The sequence below is a fragment of the Arabidopsis lyrata genome (assembly GCF_000004255.2).
Source record: "Arabidopsis lyrata subsp. lyrata unplaced genomic scaffold ARALYscaffold_4, whole genome shotgun sequence".
Taxonomy (NCBI): Eukaryota; Viridiplantae; Streptophyta; class Magnoliopsida; order Brassicales; family Brassicaceae; genus Arabidopsis; species Arabidopsis lyrata.
In genome coordinates this window covers 3,441,703-3,469,044 of record NW_003302552.1, presented here as the reverse complement: position 1 = coordinate 3,469,044, position 27,342 = coordinate 3,441,703, and the positions used below count along the sequence as shown (strand labels likewise).

Genomic DNA, 27,342 nt, shown 5'->3' with positions numbered 1-27,342 from the left:
TCTTTAATCAATTTCTGTTTCCGATCAAAGTTGATCGTGTTCATCTTCTTTCCGATCATAATTGATCGTGTTATCATCGATCTTGATCATTAATCTTCGATCTTGATCTGTTTTCTTCCGATCGTTTCATCAAAATCGATCGTGATTCTGTTATATCGTTTTCATTGCTTCGTCTACATTCCGATCAAGTTGATCGCATTGTCACATTCGACTATTTTTTCTGGATCAGATTGATCTTTTATCATACGATTGATTCATCAATATTGATCGTGTTTGTCTTCGAATCGAGCTCTGTTTCGTCAAAAGCGAGCTTCGTATATCTCGATTTGAGCTTCAATTGCTCAATTTCAGTTTCTCTTATTCGATTTGACTATCTCAGCTTCTAGATTGAGCTTGATTTCATCAGTTTCAGTCGATCTGCGTTTGAGATTTGGTATAATGGTGATATCTTCTCAGCTGATGCTCATTCCAGCTCATGATTCTGCTAAATGGTTACATTTTTGGATCTCTTACGTGACCACCGGAAAGTCATTCATACTCTGGTTCATGTTTGATGTTATATGTTCATGGATACTGCCATTTCTCAGTATGAATTTAGCTTCTGGAATGATATTTGTAGATTCTGGAATTGTCTTCGTTGGTGATGATGTTGAGCTTCAGTTAGAACGGTTTAGGCAGAACTATTATATTGATGATTGATACATGATGCTTCGACCTAGCTGCATCTGTGGTTGATCTTCTTGTGTTTTGCCGTGTTAGCGAGAAAGCTTCTTCATTGGAAATGGTCTCAACATTACCAACCATTCTTGAAGTTTGCTATGACTTTCTACTTCTAATCGCCATGGATTATGACATTGTTGTCATGTTTTTGCTGAACTTTGGAGGATTGCAAGTGATAGCTCCTCCTATAGCTGGTTTTGTTTCCATGCCATTGTGATTGATGTACAGACTCTGCAATTCTTTCTACAATCATCATTTGTTCACGACAAGCTTTCTTATGTAAGTGGGATTCACAGAACGGACAAGCCGACTCCATTGTTTACAATTTCGGATCACATTCTGGTGGTACTATGAAATTAAGAACAATTGGTTCCTCTTTGGATCATTGCTATGGCCTCTATAAAATCATCATCCTCAAGATTTTAGTAGCAGAATTATTTTGTGGACATGGTTTTGGTAAGAGAATGTTTGGGTTAAAAGTGACGATGCCCTTTACTTGTCTACGGCTTGCTACTCCTATGGCTGGTTTGTGATGTTACTTGGCTACAAACTCATGGAGACTTCAAGGTTCTTTGAGCAGTATTCTTCACTTGTGATACTTAACAGTTTTATCAAGCTCATCTTGGATTCAAGCCACTCACGGCAAATAAGATCTCTCAAGTTCTCATGGCTATTGAAGAAGAGGACGACATGTGATTCATTTCTCTATAATCCAGTTTATGAAGGTGTCAAGTCTTTCTACATGGAAGAAAATGAGACTGTTGCTTTCTCATAAAAGTCTTTTTGAGCACATAAATTTTCAAATCCAAGATGTCATACTTCCATCTTGCGGGGGCGTATTAGAGATTATATCTCTCCTGTTTAGTGTTGAATATAGTGCGGTTATCTTTGGTTATCTATCATGTTTATAGTAGGTTATCTCTCTTAGTATTTAAGCTTTCTCTGTATCATATTTTACATTTAATGAGGGTTTCACGATTGTTGATAAGCCTCACAAGCACTCTTACATGCCACAACACCCTTCGAGTCCGTAACGTGTAGCTCGTTCGGACAAATAGCGTTCACGTCCGAAACACATCCCGCGGTTTTACGATTGCCTTAGCCACCTTGTGGATTGATTTTCATCTGAACGTTGTAACCGTCGACGAGGCTCACGTCGTAGGAATCTTGTACGGCGTATTCCTTTCCGGAGGAGCCGATTCTGAATTCGGCTAGTGTGGTTGGTGGAGCTCCTTCTGCGCCGGCGCATTTTAACTTGCCGCCGCAGTCTCCGGTGGTGCATTTTTCGGAACCCGAGGCGTCGAAGTTGCAACCCGTTCGACCCCAGAATCGACCGGACCAACCTGGAGAAACGGTTAAGTTAACAGAAGATCCTGAAGGTAAGGCAAATCCGCCGTCGCCGATTAGTCTTGATTTTGCGGTTAGGATTCCGGGCCAGACGGTGAAGCTGCAGCGGTTCGATAAAGTGAAGACGGTGCCGGAGACAATGGAAATTGTACCTTGAAAGAATATACAATTCAAAATAAATTATTAGATAGAAAACAAAAATCTTATATGAGATAAATTATTAAATCAAAGTAGTAATCAGAAAATGTTGGAAATGTTTTATGTATACATGTGGCTATGATGAAGGAGAAGAAGAGAAGATGTAATGTGGAGAAAATCGTCATTGTTAATCTGAGTATTGAAAAGTTGAAGTTGTGATGATGAGTGGAAGTTGATGGTGAGGATCCTCTATTTAAGCTTATTATTTTGGATACTACTTACCATAAATGACAATGTGACACATTCAAGATTTTATAAAATTCTATTAAAGTCTAGTGTTATTAGTTTTTGATTTGTAAAAAGTTTTCTAAAATCTTCATAAATTATTGGATTCAAAATTGTGTAAAGTCAATAAACTTTTTGTGTTATTCAACTAAATCAAAAGAATTTACGATTGTTAATGAATTAAATTATTATGTTATTGGTTTATGATTTTATACATTTTTATTTAGAAAATAAAGTCATGAAAATTATTAACAAAATAGAGAGATTGTTTGAAAAACTTTACAAGATTATGGAAAAACTAATTAATAAGATTATAGAAAACTCTCTATTACTCGTTTAGAGTCTACCATTTATTTACTTTCTATGATTTTACTAAAGTAATCAAAACAGTATTTAAATCACAAACTAATAACATTGGCTTAGTGTGTAGAAAATCAACAATAGATAAATTGGCAAAAAAATGACGGTAGCAACATTTACTTTGCAAAATGCTCCCAAATGGATGATGTGCGTGGCTTTCTTCTATACCAGAAATCGACCCCACGCGTTGTGTGGATTTAGTACTAAACTATAATGTCTTAATTATTTTCTATCATTTTAATTTTTTTATTTTATTGGGAATTTTATATTTAAAATATATAAATAAAAAATGGATAACTGGATAATCTTCTAAAATTATTTTGTTTTTGAAATTTTGTTTACAACAATACTATATAAAACATATGAATTCAACCGGTAAAAATGTGGTAATTAATTTGTAGTGGTAAGAACCAATGTGAACATTAAAAATAATAAATGGTGGCAATTTTAATTGTTAAGCGACGAAATTTTGAAAATAATTTCTCTATGTTATACTCTTGAGACACTTACAATTTTAAGAAGAAAGGAGAGGGAGAGATGTTGTGTTTTTTCTTTTGGAAAATCATGAAAATATGAGAGGCGCAAGACTAGGGCTCCGAATGGAGAAAGCGTATCGGGCGGAGCGGATCAAGCGGATGAAGCGTATCAAGCAGAACAAAAGCGGATCAAGCAGATCTAGCGGTACAAAAGCGGATCTAGCGGTTCGAACGCTTTTAATATGCGTTGAATGGTGAAAATGGATCATACGATGCGAGTGAAATATTTCTATTATAAAAATATTAATTTTAAATTAAATATTATACATACCATGATAAATTATATTAAAATAAAATTATTGTATTGTTTTTTTTTTTTTTTTAAAAACATGTAATTGTTTCAAATTTCTATGTAAAAATATTTATAGACTTTGTTTCGAGTTTATAATTGTAATTTCAAATAATTGGGTTATATCAAATCTATATATAATTAACATTTTGGATATATAATTATATATTGGGTATCTATTCAATTCGTAGTTTGGTTCAGATCGGTTTTGTTATGGTTGTTCAAATATATAAATTTAAATTTAAGATTTGTTTGGGTATTTCGTTTCTAGGTTCGGTTCGATTTGAAATATTTAGGGTCAGTTCGCTTTGGTTCCAGGTTTTTTCGCCCAGATAACATTTTTAGTTTGTATAATTTTATAAAGTAAAATCACTATCTTATGTCTCATTAATTATTGTAAGACAAAATTTTCTAATCACTATCTTTTTTTCCTTTATTATTCATTGTGTTGTTATTAAAAATTATGTAACTCAATATTTTCAAAGTTTTTGGATTTGTTTCAAAAAAATAATAATAAATAATTAATAACAAAAGAGGATGCACCACAAATCCATCATAATTGTGGTGGTTCTACTGTAGTAAGCGGATCAAGAAAAAACTTCATGAATTTTGGTCTGCAACTTGATTGCTATTATTTTATTATTTTAATTGAACCAAACGTACAGTTTATTCAAATTGCTTGAATAGCAAAATAAAAACGCTTCACCCACATATGCAGAAGAACTGCTTTTTCTCCGTCTCCCATTCGAAGCCTAGGTCAGTTGTTGCAAGTGGGCGTGAGACTCGGTATCTTCAACGACGAGAATCAAAAGGTGTTTCACAATATTTTATCTTTAGTAAATACAAAATTGGAGACGAGATCTCCAAAAAACAACAGTGTCATCAGCATAAAGGCTTAAAAAAGACTCAAAGATGGATGTTTTCGTGGACACAGAGTTATTTAGCGATCCAAAATGCTCCAATCATTGTTAGCAGCGGAAACAAGTGGCAAGAGAGATTAGTGGAACAGGCCTTAAATGGAGCTATGATGTCAGGTAATTCACCCCTGGAAGAAACCTTAGCTAAGGCACATATTTCACCATTTGCATACTTTGGGAGGAAGCTTTATCTTTAAGTTCTGGTTAATTCAAGAAAATGCAAATGATACTTGGAATCAAATGTTAATATTTAAGTAGGAAAGATTGATGAAACCATGATTTAAGATTGGAGAGAAGCAGAAATGTATTGATGAAAAAAAAGATGTGTCAAACACAATGAGGAGGCACACACGTTTATATAGAGAACATAATCTAGGTCTGAGATGGGTTGTGCACAAAGACCAACAGCACCCTCATTCAGCCTTGTAACCCGAGTAACCCAAGTAACATGTAACCCGAGTAACCCAAGTAACCTACATTTAACTCTTAACTATGACTTAGTTAGTGTTAAATGTCTTCTTGATTAACACTCCCCCTCAAGTTTATATTACAATGCCCAATTGTGTATAAACTTGGCACTTGTATGAATAACCTCATTAAAAACCTAAGCTTGGAAAACCACGTGGGACAAAACCAAGCTTAGGGAAAAAGAGTATTATCCCTACAAGTTGGAGAATATTTTTCAAGGATGTGTTGTTAATCAAGAAGACATTTAACACTAACTAAGTCATAGTTAAGGGTTAAATGTAGGTTACTTGGGTTACTCGGGTTACAGGTTACTTGGGTTACTCGGGTTACAGGTTACTTGGGTTACTCGGGTTACAAGGCTAAGAGAGGGTATGATTGTCTTTGTACACACCCCCTTAGACCTAGAGTTTGTTCTCTATATGTACTAAAGTGTGCCTCCATTTGTAACCCTAACTCTTATCAATCTAATACATCTTCTTTCTCTCATCATGGTTCTTCCTATTCTTCCAACTTAATCTTCAAATATTATCATGGTATCAGAGCGGGTTCTTAAAACTTAAATCTTTACTCTTTAATCTTCTTCTTTAATCTTCTTCTCTTTTCTCTCGGTTGTGTTCTATACTTTTGTGCGGAAGCGCGTTCATATCTTCTGGGTTAGTTTTCTTGTCTAAATCGAAGATTCAATCTGTGGGAAGCTTTTAGGTGACAGTGAAGGTCTAAAGGCGGAAGCTTTAAGACTCTGGTGTACGCTACTCAAATAAGTCTCGACAAAGAAGAGCTCGCGTCACGTTGGGTGTTCCGGCGAAGCAATCTGTGTTGTTTCTGTTGGTTCTTCAGTTAAAGGTGCGAACTTTATCTTGATTAGGTTGGGAATCTTCTGGTTGAGGGACGTGACATAGGTTGTAGCTTCTGGTTTTGGGTTTTGATCGGGAAAAGGTCACATCTTTGGTTGAAATTTCTAAGCTTAGAGGGTTAAAATGTCTCTTACGGCTCACAAGACGAGTGAGAAGTACAAGGAGCTGAAATTTCCAGTGGTGTTGAATGGTAAAAATTATCTTTTGTGGAAGAGAACCACAACGAATGTGTTAGGGGGAAGAAAGCTCACGAAACACATAGAGGTTACCTTTGAAGAGTTGAAAGCAATTGATGAGAACTTGGATAAAGACACTTGGAAACAAGATGATTTGAACGTCCTAAGTGCTTTACATTGCTCACTTGAGGCTTCAATCTTAGAAGGATACTCATATTGCGAAACATCTAAAGAGCTATGGGATACTCTTATGAATGTGTTCGGAAATGAATCAAACTTGACTCGGGTCTATGAGATCAAGAAGGCTCTAGGGAGTCTATCTCAAGATGAAAGTGATTTCAATACTCACTTTGGGAAGTATAGATCACTTGTAGCTGAGCTAGAAATGCTACGACCATTCACCACGGAGGCAAAGACACTTAAAGATCGAAGAGAGCAAGATCTTGTCTTTGGGTTAATGATTGTGGATGTCGGATTCACACACTCAAGTATTTTATTAAGTAGGAAAGATTATTCTTGAGGGACAAAAATGAATAGGTAAAAACTTCTAAATTGCTACGAAAATTGCTATAGTATTTCTTTCTTGAGAGGAAGATCCCCATTACATAGCCATTGGCCTTTATATTTATACATAGAGAAACGACATTTAAAGTGGCTAATTAAGTGTAATTATTCTCTCTTAAATGTGTCCGTTTTGATCTTCGGCTTTAATGCTCAACGTTTGAATTTGAGTTGACTCTGATCTTCATGGGCTTCGCCTTTTGGCCCAAGCATCCTTGAACCGACTTACCCGTGTCTTCTACATCGAACTCATGTCACAATGCAGTCACTTCGGATTGTCACCACTTCGACCGTTCCTTCGGCTCATGGGTCCAATGGGCTTCATCTTTTAAGGGCCATTATCTTGACCACGTGGCAATCTTTGGTTGGTCTCGTACTTCTGGTGCGGGATCCGACACCAACAATTAGCCCCCCAAGTTCTTCGAAGTGCTATTCCAATTCGGAGGACTTTAAATGCTCAAGTGGCCAAAGATTGCGCTCGAGAATCTTTCTGATTTCCCGCCGAAAATCTCATCACTCCTTTAATTTCGGCACTAGCCATTTTTAACCGAGTGACATCTGTCATCATTATGACCGTATATTGATTAATTACTATTAAAACGGGAAAAAAACCTTCCCACTTCCCACACAACTTCCGAGGCGGTTTCATCATTAGCTTGAGGTAACTTCTTTTCACCATTACTCTCTTCTTTTACTTTTGTGCTTTAATCAAAACCTCTCTCTACTTTTCTTCACAAAACCCTTCTTCGCCGGATCTTGAATTTTTCATTTTTCTCCGATGAATCCCGATTCTGAGAGACCTGAATCTCCTTCTTACGATGAGAGGCGCTCTAGTAATGATGAATGCACTCGTCCTAACGATATTGCCGGTCCTCATTACAAATCCACCTACACTCTTCAGTCCCTTGAGCGATTAAAGGGGCTCTGTCAAATTTATCCTGGAATCATAGCGGAGGCGCAAATAGCCAACCCTACGGAATCCCCGGAGAACCACCGTGTCGGCTACTATTGTGTTTACGAAATTTACTTCAAGGGCTGCGGATTGACCTTCCCCCTTCCCGAAGCCCTAGTTCGATTCTTGGCGGCTCTCGAGATCGCTTTACCTCAATTAACCCCCAATCTCCTCCGAACCATCCTCGGGATTATAACCGTTGCGGTGGAGGCTGGCTACGTCATTGGAGTCCCCGAGCTGAATGAACTCCTAAGCGTAAGGAGTTCATCAAAGAAAACTGGGTACTTCTCGGCGTATCCAAATGCCAATAGAAACATCATCTCGCACCTCCCGAACAAGGATGAGAACTGGCACCATCCTTGGTTTCTGATTAAGAAAACTCCTGCTTCGATTGGGAATCTTTCCGATGTACTCCCATCGAAGTGGTCTGCGAAACCTGGTAGAGACTAGGTCGTATATTCCTTTATTGTTCATTATTATTTTTTACTGACCAAATTCGTTATTTCATTTCGCAGCTCTCATCGCTTCAACTCTCCCGACTGAAGATTTTGTCAAGTTCTTCAAAACAATCCTTGAAGGGGAAACCCTTTGGAATTCTTTCACCCTCGACCGGTTTGTCGAGGCCAACCGGAATCTCAGGATGAGTCCTCCCAATCTACTTCATCGTCTTCCGCCTTCTCCCTCAACTCAGGGAATGTCAGCTCGGGCCCTCGATGCCCAGCGTAAGAAACTCTCCAAGCCGATAGCAGAGGCTTGTGATGAAAACAAGGCGTTCCTTGTGGCCGCCATCGACAAAAAAGATTACAGCAGGACCCTGCTGGTTGATGACAACAGCTCCGAGGGAGCCAGATCCGTTGCTGCTTATAGGTTAACACCTCGTCGCGAACGCCGCGACGAACGTTCTCCTCGGAGAGAGCGGTCTCCTCGTCGTGATTCTCCTCGTCCTCCCCGAGACAATTTCAGCAACGAACCACTTAAGAATTTTGTTCGTAAGAAGAGGGACAAGTCGTCCCGTGATGACTCGTCTCCGCGAAGGGAGAAATCAAGGGCCCGGACTGACCGTTCACCTCGATCATCCCCTCCTACTGAACCAATGGGTCCTCCCCGACCTGTTGACATGTCTTCTTCTTCCCAGCCCGTCAGCGAAAAGACTGCTCGGAGCGCATCCCTAAAAGGGGAGATTCTGAATCTCGAGATGCTTCCTCGAGGTTGAAGCCTGCTCTCGTCCCTCAAGTCAAATCGCTTTCAGGTTTGGTGACTTACACATACTTAAACTTTTTGTCTCTATTAAAATTCCAATTTTTACAACTCTTCCTTCTTCGCAGCTATGGAGAAAGAAGGTAGCGTCTTCCGATGCTTCAAGACCCGATCGGGTTCGATCTTGCCAGACTTCAACAAATGGCGCCCTGCGATTCGTGAACGCTATTTGCTTCACGCTTATCATTCATCTCGGGTTAATTCTGTTTTTTTTTTTTTGTTGTTTTTTTTTTTATGTATTGCCATTCTTCAAGCTGACTCGCCATCCTGGGTTTATAATGCCAGGCTCATAGCGAACTTAACGATATGATCGAACATTACGAAGGGTTGGTCATTGGACGGGAGAAGGAGGTTGACGTGTGGAAGAAGAAATTCTCAGCCCTTGAGGCTGAACTCAATTCTTCTGCTGGCTCCAAGCACGATCTGGAGGACAAGGTCGACAGTTTAACATCCGAGCTGGCGCAGGTAAAGGGGGAGCTGCAAGACCAGTATGACCGGAATTACAAACTCCAGGATGAACTTTCTGGTGTTCAGGGTAGACTTCATGAATCCGAATCAACCGCCGATACCCTGAACAACCAATTTATCGAGCTTGACGCGAAGTACAAGGCGCTGGCCAAGTTGCGTGACTCCGAGTTAGCAAGGTCGGCATCGAAGGCCAGAAAGGAGGTTAAGGGACGCGGGATGGAACTGATCCAAGGGGCCATTCGCTTCATGCAAACCGAGAAGGCTAGGTCGGACTTGGAGTCAGACATCAAGGAGCATGAAAGCAACCTGATTCTGCTGGATCAAATCCATGAAGCAGATTTCTCCGAGGATCAAGAAAGGACCGAGCTGTCAACTAATCTTTCTGAAAAACGGAGTCGCTTGGCAGCTCTTCCCATTTCGACCTTCAACCCGCTTGACTTCGAGGAGTTCTTTACTGAATCACCTCCTATAAGTGAATCGGGTTTAGACTGGGCAGGTAACGCTTGGCTCCTGACGCTTACCTTTTCTTACCTTGTACCTTTGATTGACTGGAATTATTATTTCTAGGCTCAAGTGAGACGGAAGACGTTGTCCCGCCCGTAGCTCCTATGGTACCGGAGGTCACTCCGGAGGATGGTTGCACCGCGGAGGGTGGTAAGGGAGCTTCATCTGATCAAGCTGAGCCGGGGTCCGAGGTGGAGGTCAATCCGTAGTGGCTGTGTCCACTTTAAACTGGGGATTGTCCCACTTAGTTTAAACTTAATTTCGAACTTGTCTTTGGCCTAAGGAGGCTTTATCATTTCTTTTGAACAAGATATTTGCCTGAGGAGGCTTTTAAACCTTTCTAGGTTATGACCCAAGGGGGTTGGTTAAAATTATATGCGGGTTTGCAAAGTCCGCTTTTAACCTTTTGTGGCCTTGTGGTTATGCTTTTGAGATTTTTAGGCTGATCAGACCTTTCTCTTTAGAATGCGAGAGCTGAGCTCGGCTTAAAGCGAGTTCCCCACTTCGGGTTTAGTCAACTCGATAAATTTATTGGGCTTGGGCCTTAGAAACTTTTGTAGTTAATGCGACGGTTGCTCTTTCCCTTCTTATAAATAAGGAAAACGGCTCGTCTTTTAATGCAATAACTGCCTTTTCTCGATTTCCAAAAATGGTTTAAACCACTCGGACACACTACCATTATTGGATTTATGGTTCCAAGAAAAACCCTAAATCATTATAAATAAAGGCTTACCTACTTCTAAGCTTTATTAAACACGATTTTAGAATCTTACTTGAGAAATATTTCGAGAATGGAAAACGAAAAAGTAGCCCCCATTGATCCCGGCAGCCCACTCTTCTTGTCCGGCGACGGCTTTGAACCGGCCGGCGTTCTCTTTCCTCACGCCGTCTTTCACTTTCCTTCAAAGGAGAAGAAAGAGGCTTGCGACTTTATCGACAAGGTAAATATTTAAAGTTTTTGACTTAAAAACTTTTGGTTTCATCTTATTCATTCATCTTTATGCTAGGTTGCCGACAAGCACCGTCGCTTGTGGGCCTTAAAAGGCAAACACTCGAGGCTCGCATTGCTCGGGTGGAGAGGAAGATACGGGCCTTGGAGAGTGATCCCTTTCAATGGGAGTGGCGGAACTTCGACTCCGTCGCTGAGATCCCGAAGATGCTTCGGATGTATCTCTGCGCTAAAGGAGTCCCGGGTCCCGTGAACGTCCCTGTCTGCGCCGTTCCATCTGACAGCGAAGAGGAGGACGATTTGGAGGAGGAGGCCAGCAACAGTCGGAAACGCGTTCGGGATCGTTCCGAAGTGGATGCCAAGAACAAGGCGTCCACTTCGAAGACTAAACCGGCGATGAAGGAGCCTGTTCCTGAGCCTCTTCCATAAATGTTCTTTAACTTCTTCACTTATTTTAAACTCGTAATGGGCTTCGGCCCCTTTTTATTTATGGAAACATTTGCAACTTTCCTTTCTTTTCAAATATTCTCGGAGATGCGCCTTTATACATAATCTCCCACGAAGAAAGGCCTACTTTTAACCTTAGAATTGTAATACCGGGCTGCTGCCTGCTGGTAATTCTGGATCCGAATTAGAGCTTGATCACGCCTTTCATTTATGGTATCTAGTGAATCATTAAGCATTGCTGAATTTTCTTCCTCATTTAACGGTGCTTCTGTTCGGCGAAGTCCGGGCACATTGAGTTCAGCTGGCACTACCGCCTCCATGCCGTAAACCAAAGAGAATGGAGTTTCTCCTGTAGGCCGCCTAGGGGTTGTACGATAGGCCCACAGGACGGGTTGGAGTTCTTCATACCATCCTCCCTTTAGATGACTTAAGCGTTTCTTGAGATTGCTTAATATTGTCTTGTTTGCGGCTTCAGCTTGACCATTTCCTTGCGGATATCGTGGAGTAGAATAACTAACTTTGATTCCCCAGTCCGCACAAAAGGCATCAAACTCGTGTGAAATGAATTGTGGTCCATTATCAGTGACTATTTCGTATGGAACTCCATGTCGACATATAATGTTTTTCCAAATAAAGGTCTTCACCGCCGAATCTTTGATACCAACATATGCCTCAGCTTCAATCCATTTTGAAAAGTAGTCCGTAAGGACAAAAAGGTACTGTACACCTCGAGTTGATTTATGTAATGGTCCAATGATGTCCATTGACCACCTCATAAACGGGTATGGGGCGGAAATGGAGGAGAATAATTCCGACGGTTGATGGATCAATGGTGCATGGAGTTGGCAGCGCTTGCATCTTTGGGCGAACTTAACACAATCTGTGATCATAGTGGGCCAAAAATACCCCATTCTTTTAACTTTATAAGCCATAGCTCTTCCTGATGAATGACTCCCACATAATCCTTCATGCACTTCGCTCATGACGATTTCGACTTCGGGCCCAAAAATGCATAATAGGTAAGGGTCACTGACACCTCGTCTATATAACGCATTATTTGACAGACAAAATTTCGCGCTAACGACTTTCATTTTCCTGGCATGCCATTTATTCTTTGGGAGCTCACCTGTCATGATGTAGTGCTTTATTGGCTCCCTCCAGTCAGCCCCCCAGTCTTTAGCCGGAATTTGGTCAACCTTGTGAAATACTCGTGGCTCTGGCTCGGGATGTTCGTTTGGTTCGAGAGCATCCTCCTCGATTAACGGTTCGGTTTCTAATACTGTTTCTGAACTCACATCTTCAGCTAAGACAACGGGTTCCTTGTTAGATATATTTGATCCTCTTGACTTCCTCCGTTTGTTGGGTGGCGGTTCGATCTCTGGTTCGCCACGGTCGCGTGCCGCTGCTCGAGACCTTGTAACGACGAGGGTTTCTTTGTTGTCTTGAATGCTTCGCTCCGAAATACATTCCACTGGAATAACTCTCTTTAACTCAGGATCTGATGTTGATGCCAATGCTGCAAGCGCGTCCGCAGTTGTATTCTCTCCTCGAGGTATGCGGATTAATTCAAATTTCGAGAAATTTTTAGATAAATCCTTCACCACTTCGAGGTACGCTTCCATTCTTGAATCTTTGGCTTCATAGTCTCCATTAAATTGGTTAACTACTAATTGCGAATCGCAATAAGCCAATATTTCCTTAGCTCCAACTCCTTGTGCTAATCGAAGTCCGGCAATCAGGGCTTCGTATTCTGCCTCGTTGTTGGAGGCATTGAATAACAACCGGAATGATTGTTCTAGAATTTCTGACGTCGGAGACTCCAACTTGATTCCCACTTCGGATCCTTGTTTTGTTGAAGACCCATCTACGTGTAATTTCCAAGTTTGGTTCTCCGGTTGTTCTATCGTTCCAGGTATTGGTAGTTCGGTCAGGAAATCTGCTAAGACCTGAGCCTTCATACTGATCCGGCTTTTGAACTCTATGTCGTACTCGCTTAATTCCACCGCCCATTTCGCCAATCGTCCGGACTGACTTGGACTATGAAGTATTGTTCGGAGTGGCTGGTTGGTTAATACCTCAATCGGATGGGATTGAAAGTACGGGCGCAGCTTTCGAGCCGATATCACCACCGCGAGTGCGAGTTTTTCCATCATTGTATATCTGGTTTCTGGATCCGTCATTGACTTGCTCACGTAGTAAATTGGTTTCTGCTCCCCACGGTCTTCCCGAACCAAGACTCCACTAACCGCGTGGTTTGAAACCGATACGTATAAATAAAGTTTTTCATCCACTTCCGGTTTGGACATGATAGGTGGAGTGGTTAAGTATGCCTTAAGCAGCCCAAAAGCTTCTTCACACTTCTCATCCCAAATGAATCATTTGTTCCCTTTTAGAATTTGGTAGAAAGGTAACGACTTATCTATTGATCTCGAGATAAAACGATTCAAAGCCGCAATCCGCCCCATCAACCGTTGTACTTCTTTGAAGTTTCTTGGAGACGGCATGTTTAGAAAGGCGTTAATTTGATTTGGATTGGCTTCAATCCCTCTTTCTGTCACGATATAGCCAAGAAATTCTCCAGATGGGACTCCAAATGTGCACTTCGCCGGGTTCAGCTTCATTTGATATTTATTGAGAATATCAAAACATTCCTCCAAATGCTTAACGTGATCTTCTTTCTTTAACGATTTAACCAACATATCATCTATGTAGACTTCCATTGTCTTCCCGAGGTGATTGTGGAACATTTTGTTAACCAACCGTTGGTAAGTTGCTCCTGCATTTTTCAAACCAAAAGGCATTACCTTGTAACAATAGATACCTCTATCAGTGGTGAATGACGTCTTTTCTTGATCTTCGGGGTTCATCATTATTTGATTATAACCCGAGAAGGCGTCCATGAATGTTAACAGCTCGTTCCCAGCGGTGGACTCTACAAGGCGATCTATATGTGGGAGCGGGAAACTATCTTTGGGACATGCTTTATTTAGGTCTGTGAAATCGATGCAAACCCTATCTTTTCCATTCTTCTTTTTGACAACGACAGTATTTGCCACCCATTCCGGATATTGCACTTCTCTTATGGACCCTATCTTCAAAAGTTTATCCACTTCGTCGTTTACTATTTTTGCTCGCTCCACTCCAAGCTTTCTTCTTTTTTGTTTCACCGGCTTGAACCTTGGATCTACGTTTAGCTCGTGACAAATTATACTTGGATTTATGCCAGGCATGTCTGCTGCTGACCATGCAAACGATTTTTTGTTTTTCCTTAAGAGTTCGATCAAAGCTTCTTTTATTTGGCCAGTCAAAGTTGCCCCAATTCGAATTTTCCGGTCCGGCTTGTCTTCTTCCAACACCACTTCGATTACTACATCATCTTTCTTCTGCCCGCTAGGAAATTTTGTTCTTAGTCCCTCTTTTGCGGGCTTCGTTTATTGCTATTGAATCTTCATACGGTGGCTAGCCAGATAACACGTCCGTGAAGCTTCTTGATCTCCCCGAATTGTTTCCACTCCTCTTGATGTTGGAAATTTGATACATTGATGATACGTAGAGGGGACTGCTTTCATTTGATAGATCCAGGGAGTACCAAGGATGATGTTGTAAGCTGCGGGTTTATCGAAGACAACGAAGTCCACGATCTTCGATACTTTTTTGGCAAGGACCGGTAGCTTGATTGTCCCGAGAGACATGGCTGATTCACTTGTGAATGTAACTAATGGAGACGGAGGCCCCACTATGTCTGCTCGGCTGATTCCCATTCTTTCTAAAGTACTTAAAAAGATCAGGTCGACCGAACTGCCTGTATCTATAAGGATCCTTGATACTTCGAAGTTAGCAACGTCAAGGGTAATGACTAGAGCATCATCATGCGGTCTTTCGAGGTACCGCGTTTCTTCTTCATTAAATGATATCGATGCACCTTGAAAATCGATTTCCTCGCTTAAGCTTGCTTTGAGTAGGATATTTCGTCTATGTTTCTTGATGGAACTTATCGAATCTCCGCAAAACTTGGAACCTCCTAGAATCACATTGATCTTACCCTTCGAACTCATTGGTTCTTCCTCGTTGGATAACCTTGGTCTTTTGGAATCTTGATCTTTGGAGTTTTCCTTCGCTTCGTGGTATTCCTTCACAAAATCTTTTATATCGAATTTGGAAAGATCTCCACTGGCCCAAAGCTCTGCGAGGTGCTTTTTAAGAACGCTGCAATCCTTGGTTAAATGCCCGGTTACTTTATGAATATCGCAATATAGACTTTCATCACGGACCCAAGTGTTTGATCTTCCTTTCCCTTGGAATTGCTTTCCGACGGTACTGTTGAAGGGTTGCGACCCAAATTTCCTTGGTCCTTTGTTCTCCCTAGGCTCGAACTTCTTGGTAGGGACGGTGATTGCCGGCTTTTCTTGTTTGTTCCTTTTGGCAAAACTTTCTTTTTCGTCCTCTACCTCCATCCAGTTGTTCGCGCGGAAGAGTGCATCCTGAATTGTGTCTGGTTTATGAAGTATTAAGTCTTCTTTAAACCTTGAATCATGTCGCAATCCTTTTCGTAGGGCAGATAAAGCTGATTGCTATGAGATTCTTGGGAGTTTTGACAGCACTCCTTTGAACTTGGTGATGAAAACTCGAAGTGACTCACTTGACCCTTGCGACAAGTTCCAAAGATCGGCATCCGAAACGCTTTTATCCATAAGGATGGATGGAATATTGCTTTAAGAACACGGCTGATAGTTCGTCGAAATTACTGATCGAACCCGGCTCTAATTGGGTGAACCACATTAGAGCTTGGCCACATAGATTCTCCGAAAAAAGCTTGCAGTAGCCTGCGTCCTCATCAGCTTCATCCAATTCGACTCTTCCAGCAGCGATCAGAAAAGCTGCGAGATAGCTTTTTGGATCCTCCAATCCGCTGTAAGGGTCCAACTTGAGTTTCCGGGAATCTTTGATCCTCAAACTTGCAATTCGCGAGATGAAAGGTGTTCGCCTAGCTTCTTCAATGACTCGATTGATGTCTGGCTCCGAACTTGTAGCTTGATGAAATTTTGATTTCATTTCTTTTAACTCCTGGCTAACCTTCCTCATGGTCTCGAACTGGTCGAGGTTTTCCTGCTCGTACTGAGCTGCAAGTTGTTCTTCATCCCCGAGCTGTGTCTCTTCTTCCAATGTCTGAGCTACATTATTAGTAGCACCGGGAGTTGTTTGTCCGCTGGTTTCATTTCGTACAGCGGAACTTGGCGAGTTGAATATCCCTCTTCGGATTCCCGCAAGGTTTCCTGCACTTAAAGAGCGAACACGAGTTTGTATAGTATTGACGTTTTGACTAAGAGATACCTGGGATGTTTGCAACGTATCGACGGCCTTTTCCACATCCGAGAACTTTTGTGATATGTCCGACATGGTTTGCTGCATAGCTTTGAGGGTTTCGGCCAATGATGTCTCAACGGCGTCTCCTCCGGACATTGTTGCTTATCTCGGAAATGTAGTAAAGAAAAAATCTGACCACTCAAGAATCCTAATTCTCCCCACAGACGGCGCCAAAATGTGGATGTCGGATTCACACACTCAAGTATTTTATTAAGTAGGAAAGATTATTCTTGAGGGACAAAAATGAATAGGTAAAAACTTCTAAATTGCTACGAAAATTGCTATAGTATTTCTTTCTTGAGAGGAAGATCCCCATTACATAGCCATTGGCCTTTATATTTATACATAGAGAAACGACATTTAAAGTGGCTAATTAAGTGTAATTATTCTCTCTTAAATGTGTCCGTTTTGATCTTCGGCTTTAATGCTCAACGTTTGAATTTGAGTTGACTCTGATCTTCATGGGCTTCGCCTTTTGGCCCAAGCATCCTTGAACCGACTTACCCGTGTCTTCTACATCGAACTCATGTCACAATGCAGTCACTTCGGATTCTCGAAGTGGTGACAACCACTTCGACCGTTCCTTCGGCTCATGGGTCCAATGGGCTTCATCTTTTAAGGGCCATTATCTTGACCACGTGGTAATCTTTGGTTGGTCTCGTACTTCTGGTGCGGGATCCGACACCAACAATGATGACGCTGAACTCGACATACAAGGATGTGATTCAACATATCTTGAGAGATGACAAAGTACCAACCTTGGAGCAAGTATGTTCAAAGATACAAAGGGAGTATGGTCCTCAAGGTCTTTTTGGCAACAAAGAGGAGAACCTACCTACGGCAAACAAAGTTGGGACAGTGAAACAAGGTGACAAGAAACTGTTGGTTTGCGATCATTGTAAGAAAAAAAGTCACTTGAAGGATAAATGCTGGCTTCTTCATCCCCATTTAAAACCGGAAAAATTCAAGAACTTCAAGCCAAAGGCGAATGCGGTTAATGGAAGTGATGGTGGGTCACAGAATGAAGAAAGAGCTATGGTTCAGTACAGGCAAGAGAAAGCGATGCAGGCCATTACACAAGGCAAGAGTGGCGCATCTACCTCACAAGCTCAGGAGACTATTGTCATGAACAAGGCTGACCTCGAGTCCCTCCTCCAATCCATTGCATCTAAATTACACACTGGCGGTATTTCTCTCTTAACTTCTAATACTCGTGATAAAGATTCATTAGTATTAGATTCAGGGGCTTCTCACCATATGATTAGTAACCCTAGGTTGTTAGAGAACATTAAACCGGCCTTAGGTAATGTTAAAGTTGCAAATGGACATAATGTTCCAATAGAAGGCATAGGTTGCATAGATTTGTTCAATAAGAAGTCTAGTGCTTTCTATATGCCTAAGTTCACTTCAAATCTTCTCTCTGTTAAGAAAACGATTAAGGACTTGAATTGTTTAGCTATTTTTAGTCCTAATGACGTGAAGTTGCAGGATATTGAGAGTGGAAAAGTGTTTGGGCAAGGAAGCACCAAGGATGACTTATATGTGTTTCAAGACATCTCTTTAAATTCTGTTTCTAAGAATAATGTTTCTTCTATCTTTGCAAACTCTGTTAAAACATCGGTTGTATTGTGGCATGAGAGACTAGGCCATCCACATTCTCGAGCTTTAAGTTTATTAATGCCTGGTTTTTCTTATGATTGCGCAAATTGTGAAGCATGCATATTAGGCAAACATTGCAAAGCTGTTTTTCCTAAGTCTAGTGCGATTTATGAAAAATGTTTTGACCTTGTGCATTCTGATGTTTGGTCTTCACCTTGTGCATCTAGAGACAATCATAAGTACTTTGTCACATTTATAGATGAGAAATCTAAGTATACATGGGTAACTTTGATGCCATCTAAGGATAGAGTTTATGATGCGTTTATAAACTTTCAAAACTATGTGACTAATCACTTTGATGCAAAGATTAAAATTCTTAGAACAGATAATGGAGGTGAATATACAAGCAACAAGCTCAAAGAACACTTGGAGAAATGCGGAATCCTTCACCAAACGAGCTGTCCATACAATCCACAACAAAATGGAGTTGCCGAGAGGAAGAATAGGCATTTAATGGAGGTGGCAAGAGCTATGTTATTTCAGAAGCATATGCCAAAGCGGTTTTGGGGAGATGCGGTGATGACAGCATGTTATCTCATCAATCGAATACCGACACGTATCCTTGATGATAAATCTCCATTTCAGATTTTAAACAAAACTAACCCTAACATTGATCATTTGAGGGTCTTTGGAAGTCTTTGTTTTGTGTTTGTCCCAGGTGACTTGAGAAACAAGCTGGAACCCAAGAGTAATAAGTGTGTTTTCATTGGGTACTCAACAACTCAGAAAGGTTACAAGTGCTTCGATCCAGTCACCAATCGGTATTACCTGTCAAGGGATGTCAAGTTTATGGAAGACAAGGCATACTTTGGGGAAAAGAGTTGGGAGAGTATTAAAGATCTACCTAATTCTACCTTTGATCGAGCTGCAAGTCTCCGTCACATTCTGGAGCATTTGGGAAATGCGAGTTCTCCTCAGGCAGATAAGGAAGCTTCACCAACACCAAATGTGGATGAGAATGAAGTCAGAGAGAATGATAACGATGCATCTCAGAATCTGTTGGATAATCGCCAAGACAGTGGTAGAAGAGAGGAGTCTAGTGAAGGAGTGGTAGAGAAGGGTCAGTCTAGTGAAGGAGAAGTTATTGAGTCTTCGAGCGAAGATGGGACTTATCAAGCTCCACAAGTCACACAAGATCCGGTCTACACACGGGAAAATCCAAGGAAGAGTACAAGAGAGAAGAAATCTCCTTCTGAATGGAAGAAAGCTAGAATCCCCTACTACAATGCTCAAGCCGTGGCTCATCCAATACAAGCAACGTGTTCGATTGCCCTCTTACCTAAAGATCATCAAGCTTTTGTGAGCAAGTTAAATGAAGAATCTATCCCACAAAACTATGAGGAAGCTAAGGAAAGTGAGAAGTGGACTAATGTTGTAGATGATGAAGTACAAGCTATGATAAGAAACAAGACTTGGGATGAAGAAGAACTACCAAAAGGGAAGAAGTGTGTTAGCTCAAAATGGGTATTCACAATTAAGTACAAGAGTGATGGTGAAATTGAGAGATATAAGGCTAGGCTGGTTGCAAGAGGGTTCACGCAAACTTATGGTGATGACTATAGGGAAACGTTTGCTCCGGTAGCTAAACAACACACGGTAAAGGTGGTTCTATCTTTAGCGGTTAATTTGGATTGGGAGTTGTGGCAAATGGATGTCAAGAATGCTTTCCTTCAGGGGGAGTTAGAAGAAGAAGTCTACATGTCACCTCCTCCGGGTTTAGAAGACATAGTGGCTACGAGAAAGGTCTTAAGGCTTTAGAAAGCAATCTATGGTCTCAAACAGTCTCCAAGAGCTTGGTATCACAAGCTAAGCACCACTCTATTGGCAAATGGCTTCAAGAGGTCACATTCGGACCACACTTTGTTCACAAAGCAAGATAATCAAGGCATAGTAGTGGTATTGGTCTATGTTGATGACTTGATTATCTCGGGCAGTAACAAAGAGGGTATTCAAGCCATTAAGTCTTCTTTACACTCAGCCTTTGATATTAAAGATTTAGGTGTGTTGAAGTATTTCTTAGGGATTGAAGTGTGTAGATCCAAGGAGGAACTGTTTCTCTCACAAAGGAAATATGCACTCGATCTTCTAAAGCTTACAGGGAAACTTGGAGCTAAACCGGTGGATACACCACTAGAGCAAGGATACAAGGTCAATCGAAAGGGGGAGAAGGATGATACTCCATATCATTGCCCGGAACAGTATCGAAGACTTGTTGGTAAGCTCATTTATTTGACATATACTCGGCTTGATCTCTCTTTTGCCGTGAATCAGGTGGCTCAACATATGCAAGTCCCTACGGTGTACCATTGGAGCATGGTGGAGAGAATTTTGAGATATATCAAAGGGAGTCCCGGCAAAGGCATTTGGATGGGAAGAAACTTTAGCACGGAAATTGTTGGGTACTGTGATGCAGACTACAATGGAGATCGCAACACAAGGCAGTCCACAACCGGCTTTTGCACTTTCATTGGTGGCAATCTTGTAACTTGGAAGACAAAGAAACAGAAGGTGGTGTCATGTTCGAGTGCTGAAGCGGAGTATAGGGCTATGAAGAAGCTCACAAACGAGTTGACATGGCTGAAGGCTCTTCTAAAGGACTTTGGGATCGAGCAAAAGACGCCAATTACCTTCCATTGAGACAACCAAGCAGCCATCCATATTGCTACTAACCCCGTGTTCCACGAGAGGACCAAGCACATAGAGACGGACTGCCACAAGACAAGAGAGAAGATCGAAGACGGTACAATCCTTCCTTGCTACACTAAGAGTTTAGGACCAATTGGCCGATATCTTCACCAAGGCAGCAAGTAACCAAGTTTGTCAATTTATCCATGGCAAACTTGGTCTTGTAGACCTCACACATCCTTGAGAAATATTCTCCAACTTGTAGGGATAAGACTCTTTTTCCCTAAGCTTGGTTTTGTCCCACGTGGTTTTCCAAGCTTAGGTTTTTAATGAGGTTATTCATACAAGTGTCAAGTTTATACACAATTGGGCATTGTGATATAAACTTGAGGGGGAGTGTTAATCAAGAAGACATTTAACACTAACTAAGTCATAGTTAAGGGTTAAATGTAGGTTACTTGGGTTACTCGGGTTACAGGTTACTTGGGTTACTCGGATTACAGGTTACTTGGGTTACTCGGGTTACAAGGCTAAGAGAGGGTATGATTGTCTTTGTACACACCCCCTTAGACCTAGAGTTTGTTCTCTATATGTACTAAAGTGTGCCTCCATTTGTAACCCTAACTCTTATCAATCTAATACATCTTCTTTCTCTCATCATGGTTCTTCCTATTCTTCCAACTTAATCTTCAAATATTATCATGTGTCAGGTCTACAAGACCAAGTTTACCATGAATAAATTGGCAAACTTGGTTACTTGCTGCCTTGGTAAAGATATCGGCCAATTGGTCCGAACTCTTAGTGTAACAAGGGAGAATCGTACCAACTTCTATCTTCTCTCTTGTCTTGTGGCAATCCGTCTCTATGTGCTTGGTCCTCTCGTGGAACACGGGATTTGTAGCAATGTGGATGGCTGCTTGATTATCACAATGAAAGGTAATTGGAGTCTTCTGCTTGATCCCGAAGTCTTTAAGTAGAGCTTTTAACCATGTTAACTCATTTGTAAGCTTCTTCATGGCCCTATATTCTGCTTCTGCACTTGAACATGACACCACTTTCTATTTCTTGGTTTTCCAAGTTACGAGGTTCCCACCAATGAATGTGCAAAAGCCGGTTGTTGATTGTCTTGTATTGCGATCTCCATTATAATCTGCATCACAATATCCAACAATCTTCGTGCTTGAGTTTCTTCCCATCCAAATGCCTTTACTGGGACTCCCTTTGATATATCTCAGAATCCTCTCCACCAAGCTCCAATGGTAAACTGTAGGGGCTTGCATGTGTTGAGCCACCTGATTCACGGCAAAAGACAAGTCATGTCGCGTATATGTCAAGTATATAAGCTTACCTACAAGTCTTCTATATTGTTCTGGGCAATGATATGGAGTATCATCTTTCTCCCCCTTTCGATTGACCGTATAGCCTTGCTCTAATGGTGTTTCAACCGGTTTAGCTCCAAGTTTTCCTATAATCTTTAGGAGATCGAGGGCATATTTCCTTTGTGAGAGAAACAGTCCCTCCTTTGATCTACACACCTCGATCCCTAGAAAGTACTTCAAAACACCCAAATCTTTAATATCAAAAGAAGAATGTAAAGCAGACTTACTAGCTTGGATACCTTCTTTGTTACTTCCCGAGATAATCAAGTCATCAACATAGATTAGAACTACTACGATACCTTGATTATCTTGTTTAGTAAACAAAGTATGGTAAAAATGTGATCTCTTGAAGCCATTAGCCAATAAGGTAGAGCTTAACTTATGATACCAGGCTCTTGGAGACTGTTTTAGTCCATAGATAGCTTTCTGAAGCCTTAAGACCTTTCCCGGAGCCACTATGTCTTCTAAACCCGGAGGAGGTGTCATATAAACTTCTTCTTTCAACTCCCCCTGAAGGAAAGCATTCTTGACATCCATTTGCCACAATTCCCAATCCAAGTTCACAGCCAAAGAGAGAACAACTTTTACGGTGTGTTGCTTAGCTACCGGAGCAAAAGTTTCCCTATAATCATCTCCATAGGTTTGAGTGAATCCTCTTGCAACCAATCTAGCCTTGTGTCTTTCAATTTCACCATTACTCTTATACTTTATGGTGAAAACCCACTTTGAGCTAACACATCTCTTCCCTTGTGGAAGTTCTTCTTCATCCCATGTATGATTCCGAATCATAGCTTGTACTTCATCATCCACAGCATTAGTCCATTCCTTTCTTTCCTTAGCTTCTTCATAGCTTTGTGGGATAAATTCCACATCTAGCTTACTAATGAAAGCTTTATGTTCCTCAGGAAGAAAGTCAATCGAATATGTTGCTTGGATTGGATGAGCCATGGCTTGGCAATTGAAGAGAACCTTAGGCTTCTTTGCCCTTTTACTTCGTCTTGGGTTTTGTAACGTGTAGACCGGTCATTTGTTGTTTGAGGAATTGAGTTAGTCTCTTCTTAGCTTGATGATCTAATGACTTCATCTTCACTTAGTGGACCGATCTCTTCTTCACTAGATTCTTCCTCTACAACATTCTCATGGTTACCATCCGACGACTCTATTGGTGTTTCAACTTCACTTTCTTGAGTCCCACTTGTAACTTCGCCTGATATCTCTTCCATAGTGTCTTGAGGTATATTAACATTACCCAAATGCTCAAGAATGTGTTTAAGAATCTTTGCTCTATCCGAAGTTGAGTTAGGTAGGTCCTTTACACTCTCCCAATTCTTTTCTCCGAAATAGGCCTTGTCTTCCATGAATTTCACATCTCTAGATACATAGTATCTATTGTTGGTTGGATCAAAGCATTTGTAGCCTCTTTGAGTTGTGGAGTATCCGATGAACACGCACTTGGTACTCTTGGGCTCTAGCTTGTTCCTTAAGTCACCGGGAATGAATACAAAACAAACACAACCAAACACTTTCAAGTGCTCAATGTTAGGGTTTTGGTTATTCAATACTTGAAAAGGTGATTGATCATTAAGAACTCTAGTTGGAATTCTATTAATAAGATAACAAGTGGTCATAACTGCATCACCCCAAAACCTCTTAGGCATATGCTTATGAAATAGCATTGCTCGTGAGACCTCCATGAGGTGTCTATTCTTACTTTCCGCAACACCATTTTGTTGAGGGTTGTATGGGCAGCTTGTTTGGTGTAAGATCCCACACTTTTCCAAATGGGCTTTGAGCTTGGTGCTCGTATATTCATCTCTATTATCTGTTCTAAGAATTTTGATCTTTGCATCAAAGTGATTAGTCACATAGTTTTGGAAGTTTAGAAATGCATCATAAACTCTGTCCTTAGATGGAAGCAAAGTTACCAAGTATACTTAGATTTCTCATCTATGAATGTCACAAAGTATTTATGATTATCTCTAGATGCACAAGGTGAGGTCCAAACATCCGAATGCACAAGATCAAAACACTTCTCATAAATAGCATTAGACTTAGGGAAAACCGTTTTGCAATGTTTACCTAAGATGCATGCTTCACAATGAGAACAATCATAAGATAAACCGGGTAATAACAAGTTCAAAGCTCTAGAGTGTGGATGGCCAAGTCTATCATGCCACAATACAACTGAAGTCTTAACATTATTTGCGGAAATAGAAGAGTTTAAAGAAGTGTCTTCAAGAACATAGAGATCATCCTTGGTGCCTCCTTGTCCAAACACAGTACCGCTCTCAATATCCTGCAACTTAACATCATTAGGACTAAAGATAGCAAGACAATTTAAGTCCTTAGTTGTTTTCTTGACCGAGAGCAAGTTAGAAGTGAACTTAGGCATATAGAAAGCACTAGACTTCTTTTTAAACAAGTTTATGCAACCTATTCCTTCTATTGGAACATTATGACCATTTGCAACCTTAACATTCCCTAGTGCCGGTTTAACATTCTCTAATAACCTAGGATTACTTATCATGTGATGAGAAGCTCCGGAGTCTAATACTAATGAATTTGAATCATGAGAGTTAGAGGTAAAGAGAGAGATACTGCCGGGATGCATTTTGGATGCTATAGATTGAAGAAGAGCTTCAAGATCGGCCTTGTTCATGGTGATGGTTTCTTGAGCTTGAGAGGTAGAAGTGGTACATCCCTTGTCTTGAGCAGTAGCTCGCATTGCTTTCTCTTGATGTCCATATTGCACAATGGCCCTCTCTTCATTATCAAGTAGTCCTCTATCACTTGTGTTTGCTTCATTAGCTCTCGGCTTGGAGTTCTTGAACTTTTCCGGCTTCAAGTGAGGGTGTAGGATCCAACACTTGTCTTTGAGGTGACCCTTCTTCTTGCAATGATCACAAAACCAAGTCTTTTTATCATCTTGTTTCACCATCCCGACCATGTTTGCCGTTGGAAGACTCTCTCCTTTGCTACCAAATAGACCTTGCGAACCATACTCCCTTTGTATCTTTGCACACACTTGTTCTAAGGTAGGGATCTTGTCATCTCTCAAGATGTGTTGGATCACATCCGTGTAGCTTGAATTAAGAGTCAACATCAACCCAAAGACAAGATCTTGTTCCCTACGCTCCTTAAGTGTCTTTGCATCCGTAGTGAATGGCCTTAGCATCTCTAATTCAGCAACAAGCGATCTATACTTCCCAAAGTGAGCATTAAAGTCGCTATCTTCTTGACTTAGTTCCCCTAGAGCCTTCTTAATCTCATAGATCCGAGTCAAATTTGATTCATTACCAAACACATTCGCGAGAGTATCCCAAAGCTCCTTGGATGTCTCACAATACGAATACCCTTCTAAGATAGAAGTTTCAAGGGAGCAATGCAAAGCACTAAGGACATTAAAGTCATCTTGCTTCCACGTGTCTTTGTCAATGCTTTCATCCAACTTCTTCAAGTCTTCAAAGGTTGATTCAATGTGCTTTGTGAGCCTCCTACTGCCGAGCACATTAGTAGTTGTCCTCTTCCACAAGAGGTAGTTGTTCCCGTTTAGAATCACGGAGAACTTCAACTTCAAATCCTTGTAAGTATCACTCATTGTACAAACCAATTTAATAACCAGTCCAACGTAACCAACGTAATCCCACAACGGGACTTCCAACAAAAATCTCCACCGTTCAAATCCTAGATAAACGGGTCAGGAACAACACTGCAAAATTTCAGCTCACACCGAAAAGAACTAACCGTTAGATCTTCCAAAGACTCACGACAACTGCTGCAGAAAAATCTGGAAATTTCAGATACGACCAGCCACGATAAAACTCAGATTTCTCCTAAACCAACCGTTGAAACACGATCTTGAATCTCAAGACCACTGAGTCACGAAGCTACCCTCCAAAAATCAGCCAAATCGGAGCTCGTTTGAGTGTCTAAACGATTAACAAAATCAAAAGACGCTCGAGAGAGAAGAATAAGAGAGAAATCAAGATTAGAAACTAGAACCACGCTCTAATACCATGTTAATATTTAAGTAGGAAAGATTGATGAAACCATGATTTAAGATTGGAGAGAAGCAGAAATGTATTGATGAAAAAAAAGATGTGTCAAACACAATGAGGAGGCACACGTTTATATAGAGAACATAATCTAGGTTTGAGATGGGTTGTGCACAAAGACCAACAGCACCCTCATTCAGCCTTGTAACCCGAGTAACCCAAGTAACCTGTAACCCAAGTAACCTACATTTAACCCTTAACTATGACTTAGTTAGTGTTAAATGTCTTCTTGATTAACATCAGAAATGTCTCATGCGTTTGCTCCCCTTAGCAGAGAGAATCTTAAGGTGTGCCATTGGTAATATGGGTTAATTGCTTTTTGACATATTTTTGGTCTCCTAATAAAACACTTGGGGCCGGAGGGACCTAGAAATCTAAGGATCCCTTTAGAGCTTCGATAGCTGATGTGATTCACGGCATTGTGTGGACTCTTTTAACTCCTAGATCACAACAATCTTTAAACCTCCACATTTTCCTGACAACGATATCTTCCCCTTCAACTAGACGAGAACGATAAATATTGGTAGTGTTTTAATGATATGGATTGCAATGGTTTCTCTTCTTTTATGACTTGGTACGTCCTTAGACATAGAGAAGCTGGGAAAACTTGGACGCCATCTGTCTGGTTTAAAGGAGAAACGCCTAGAAACTCTTTTCATATGTGGACTTCTCATCTTAATATATAGACTGCCTACAATGTTGAAATTGCTCTCGTGAAGTATGCAAGTCTCTCATTTTTTCTTCTCTTGTTTTACTGAGGCTAAAGACAAGGGATCACCTTCTCATGTCTTGTGATTCAGAATTGGGAAGATCTATTGACTTGGACCAGGGGCATAAATGCAACTGCTCCCTCAACTCTCAAAACACTTGTAACTTAGGCCATTATATATGCTATATAGAAACATCAGAACAACATGCTTCACAAATCTCAAGTCATACAGCTGCCTTCAGGTTTTAAAATCCAAATCTCTCCGTTGCTTGTTTATTTTTGTGGTCTTAAAAGAATCAATCATGTTCTATATCAAGTTTATT

The 27,342-nt window shown here is 40.8% G+C and overlaps 1 protein-coding gene across 1 annotated transcript; it reads right to left on the bottom strand.

The window, feature by feature from the left end:
- Window positions 1-1,818: 1,818 nt before the first annotated feature.
- On the bottom strand, window positions 1,819-2,535 carry LOC9316699 (pathogenesis-related protein 5). Its single transcript, XM_021027870.1, has 2 exons — window positions 2,336-2,535; window positions 1,819-2,219 (listed from the first exon to the last, which is right to left on the bottom strand). The coding sequence occupies exons 1-2, from the start codon at window positions 2,388-2,390 to the stop codon at window positions 1,819-1,821; spliced, it is 456 nt and encodes a 151-aa protein (XP_020883529.1). The 5' UTR covers window positions 2,391-2,535.
- Window positions 2,536-27,342: the final 24,807 nt, after the last annotated feature.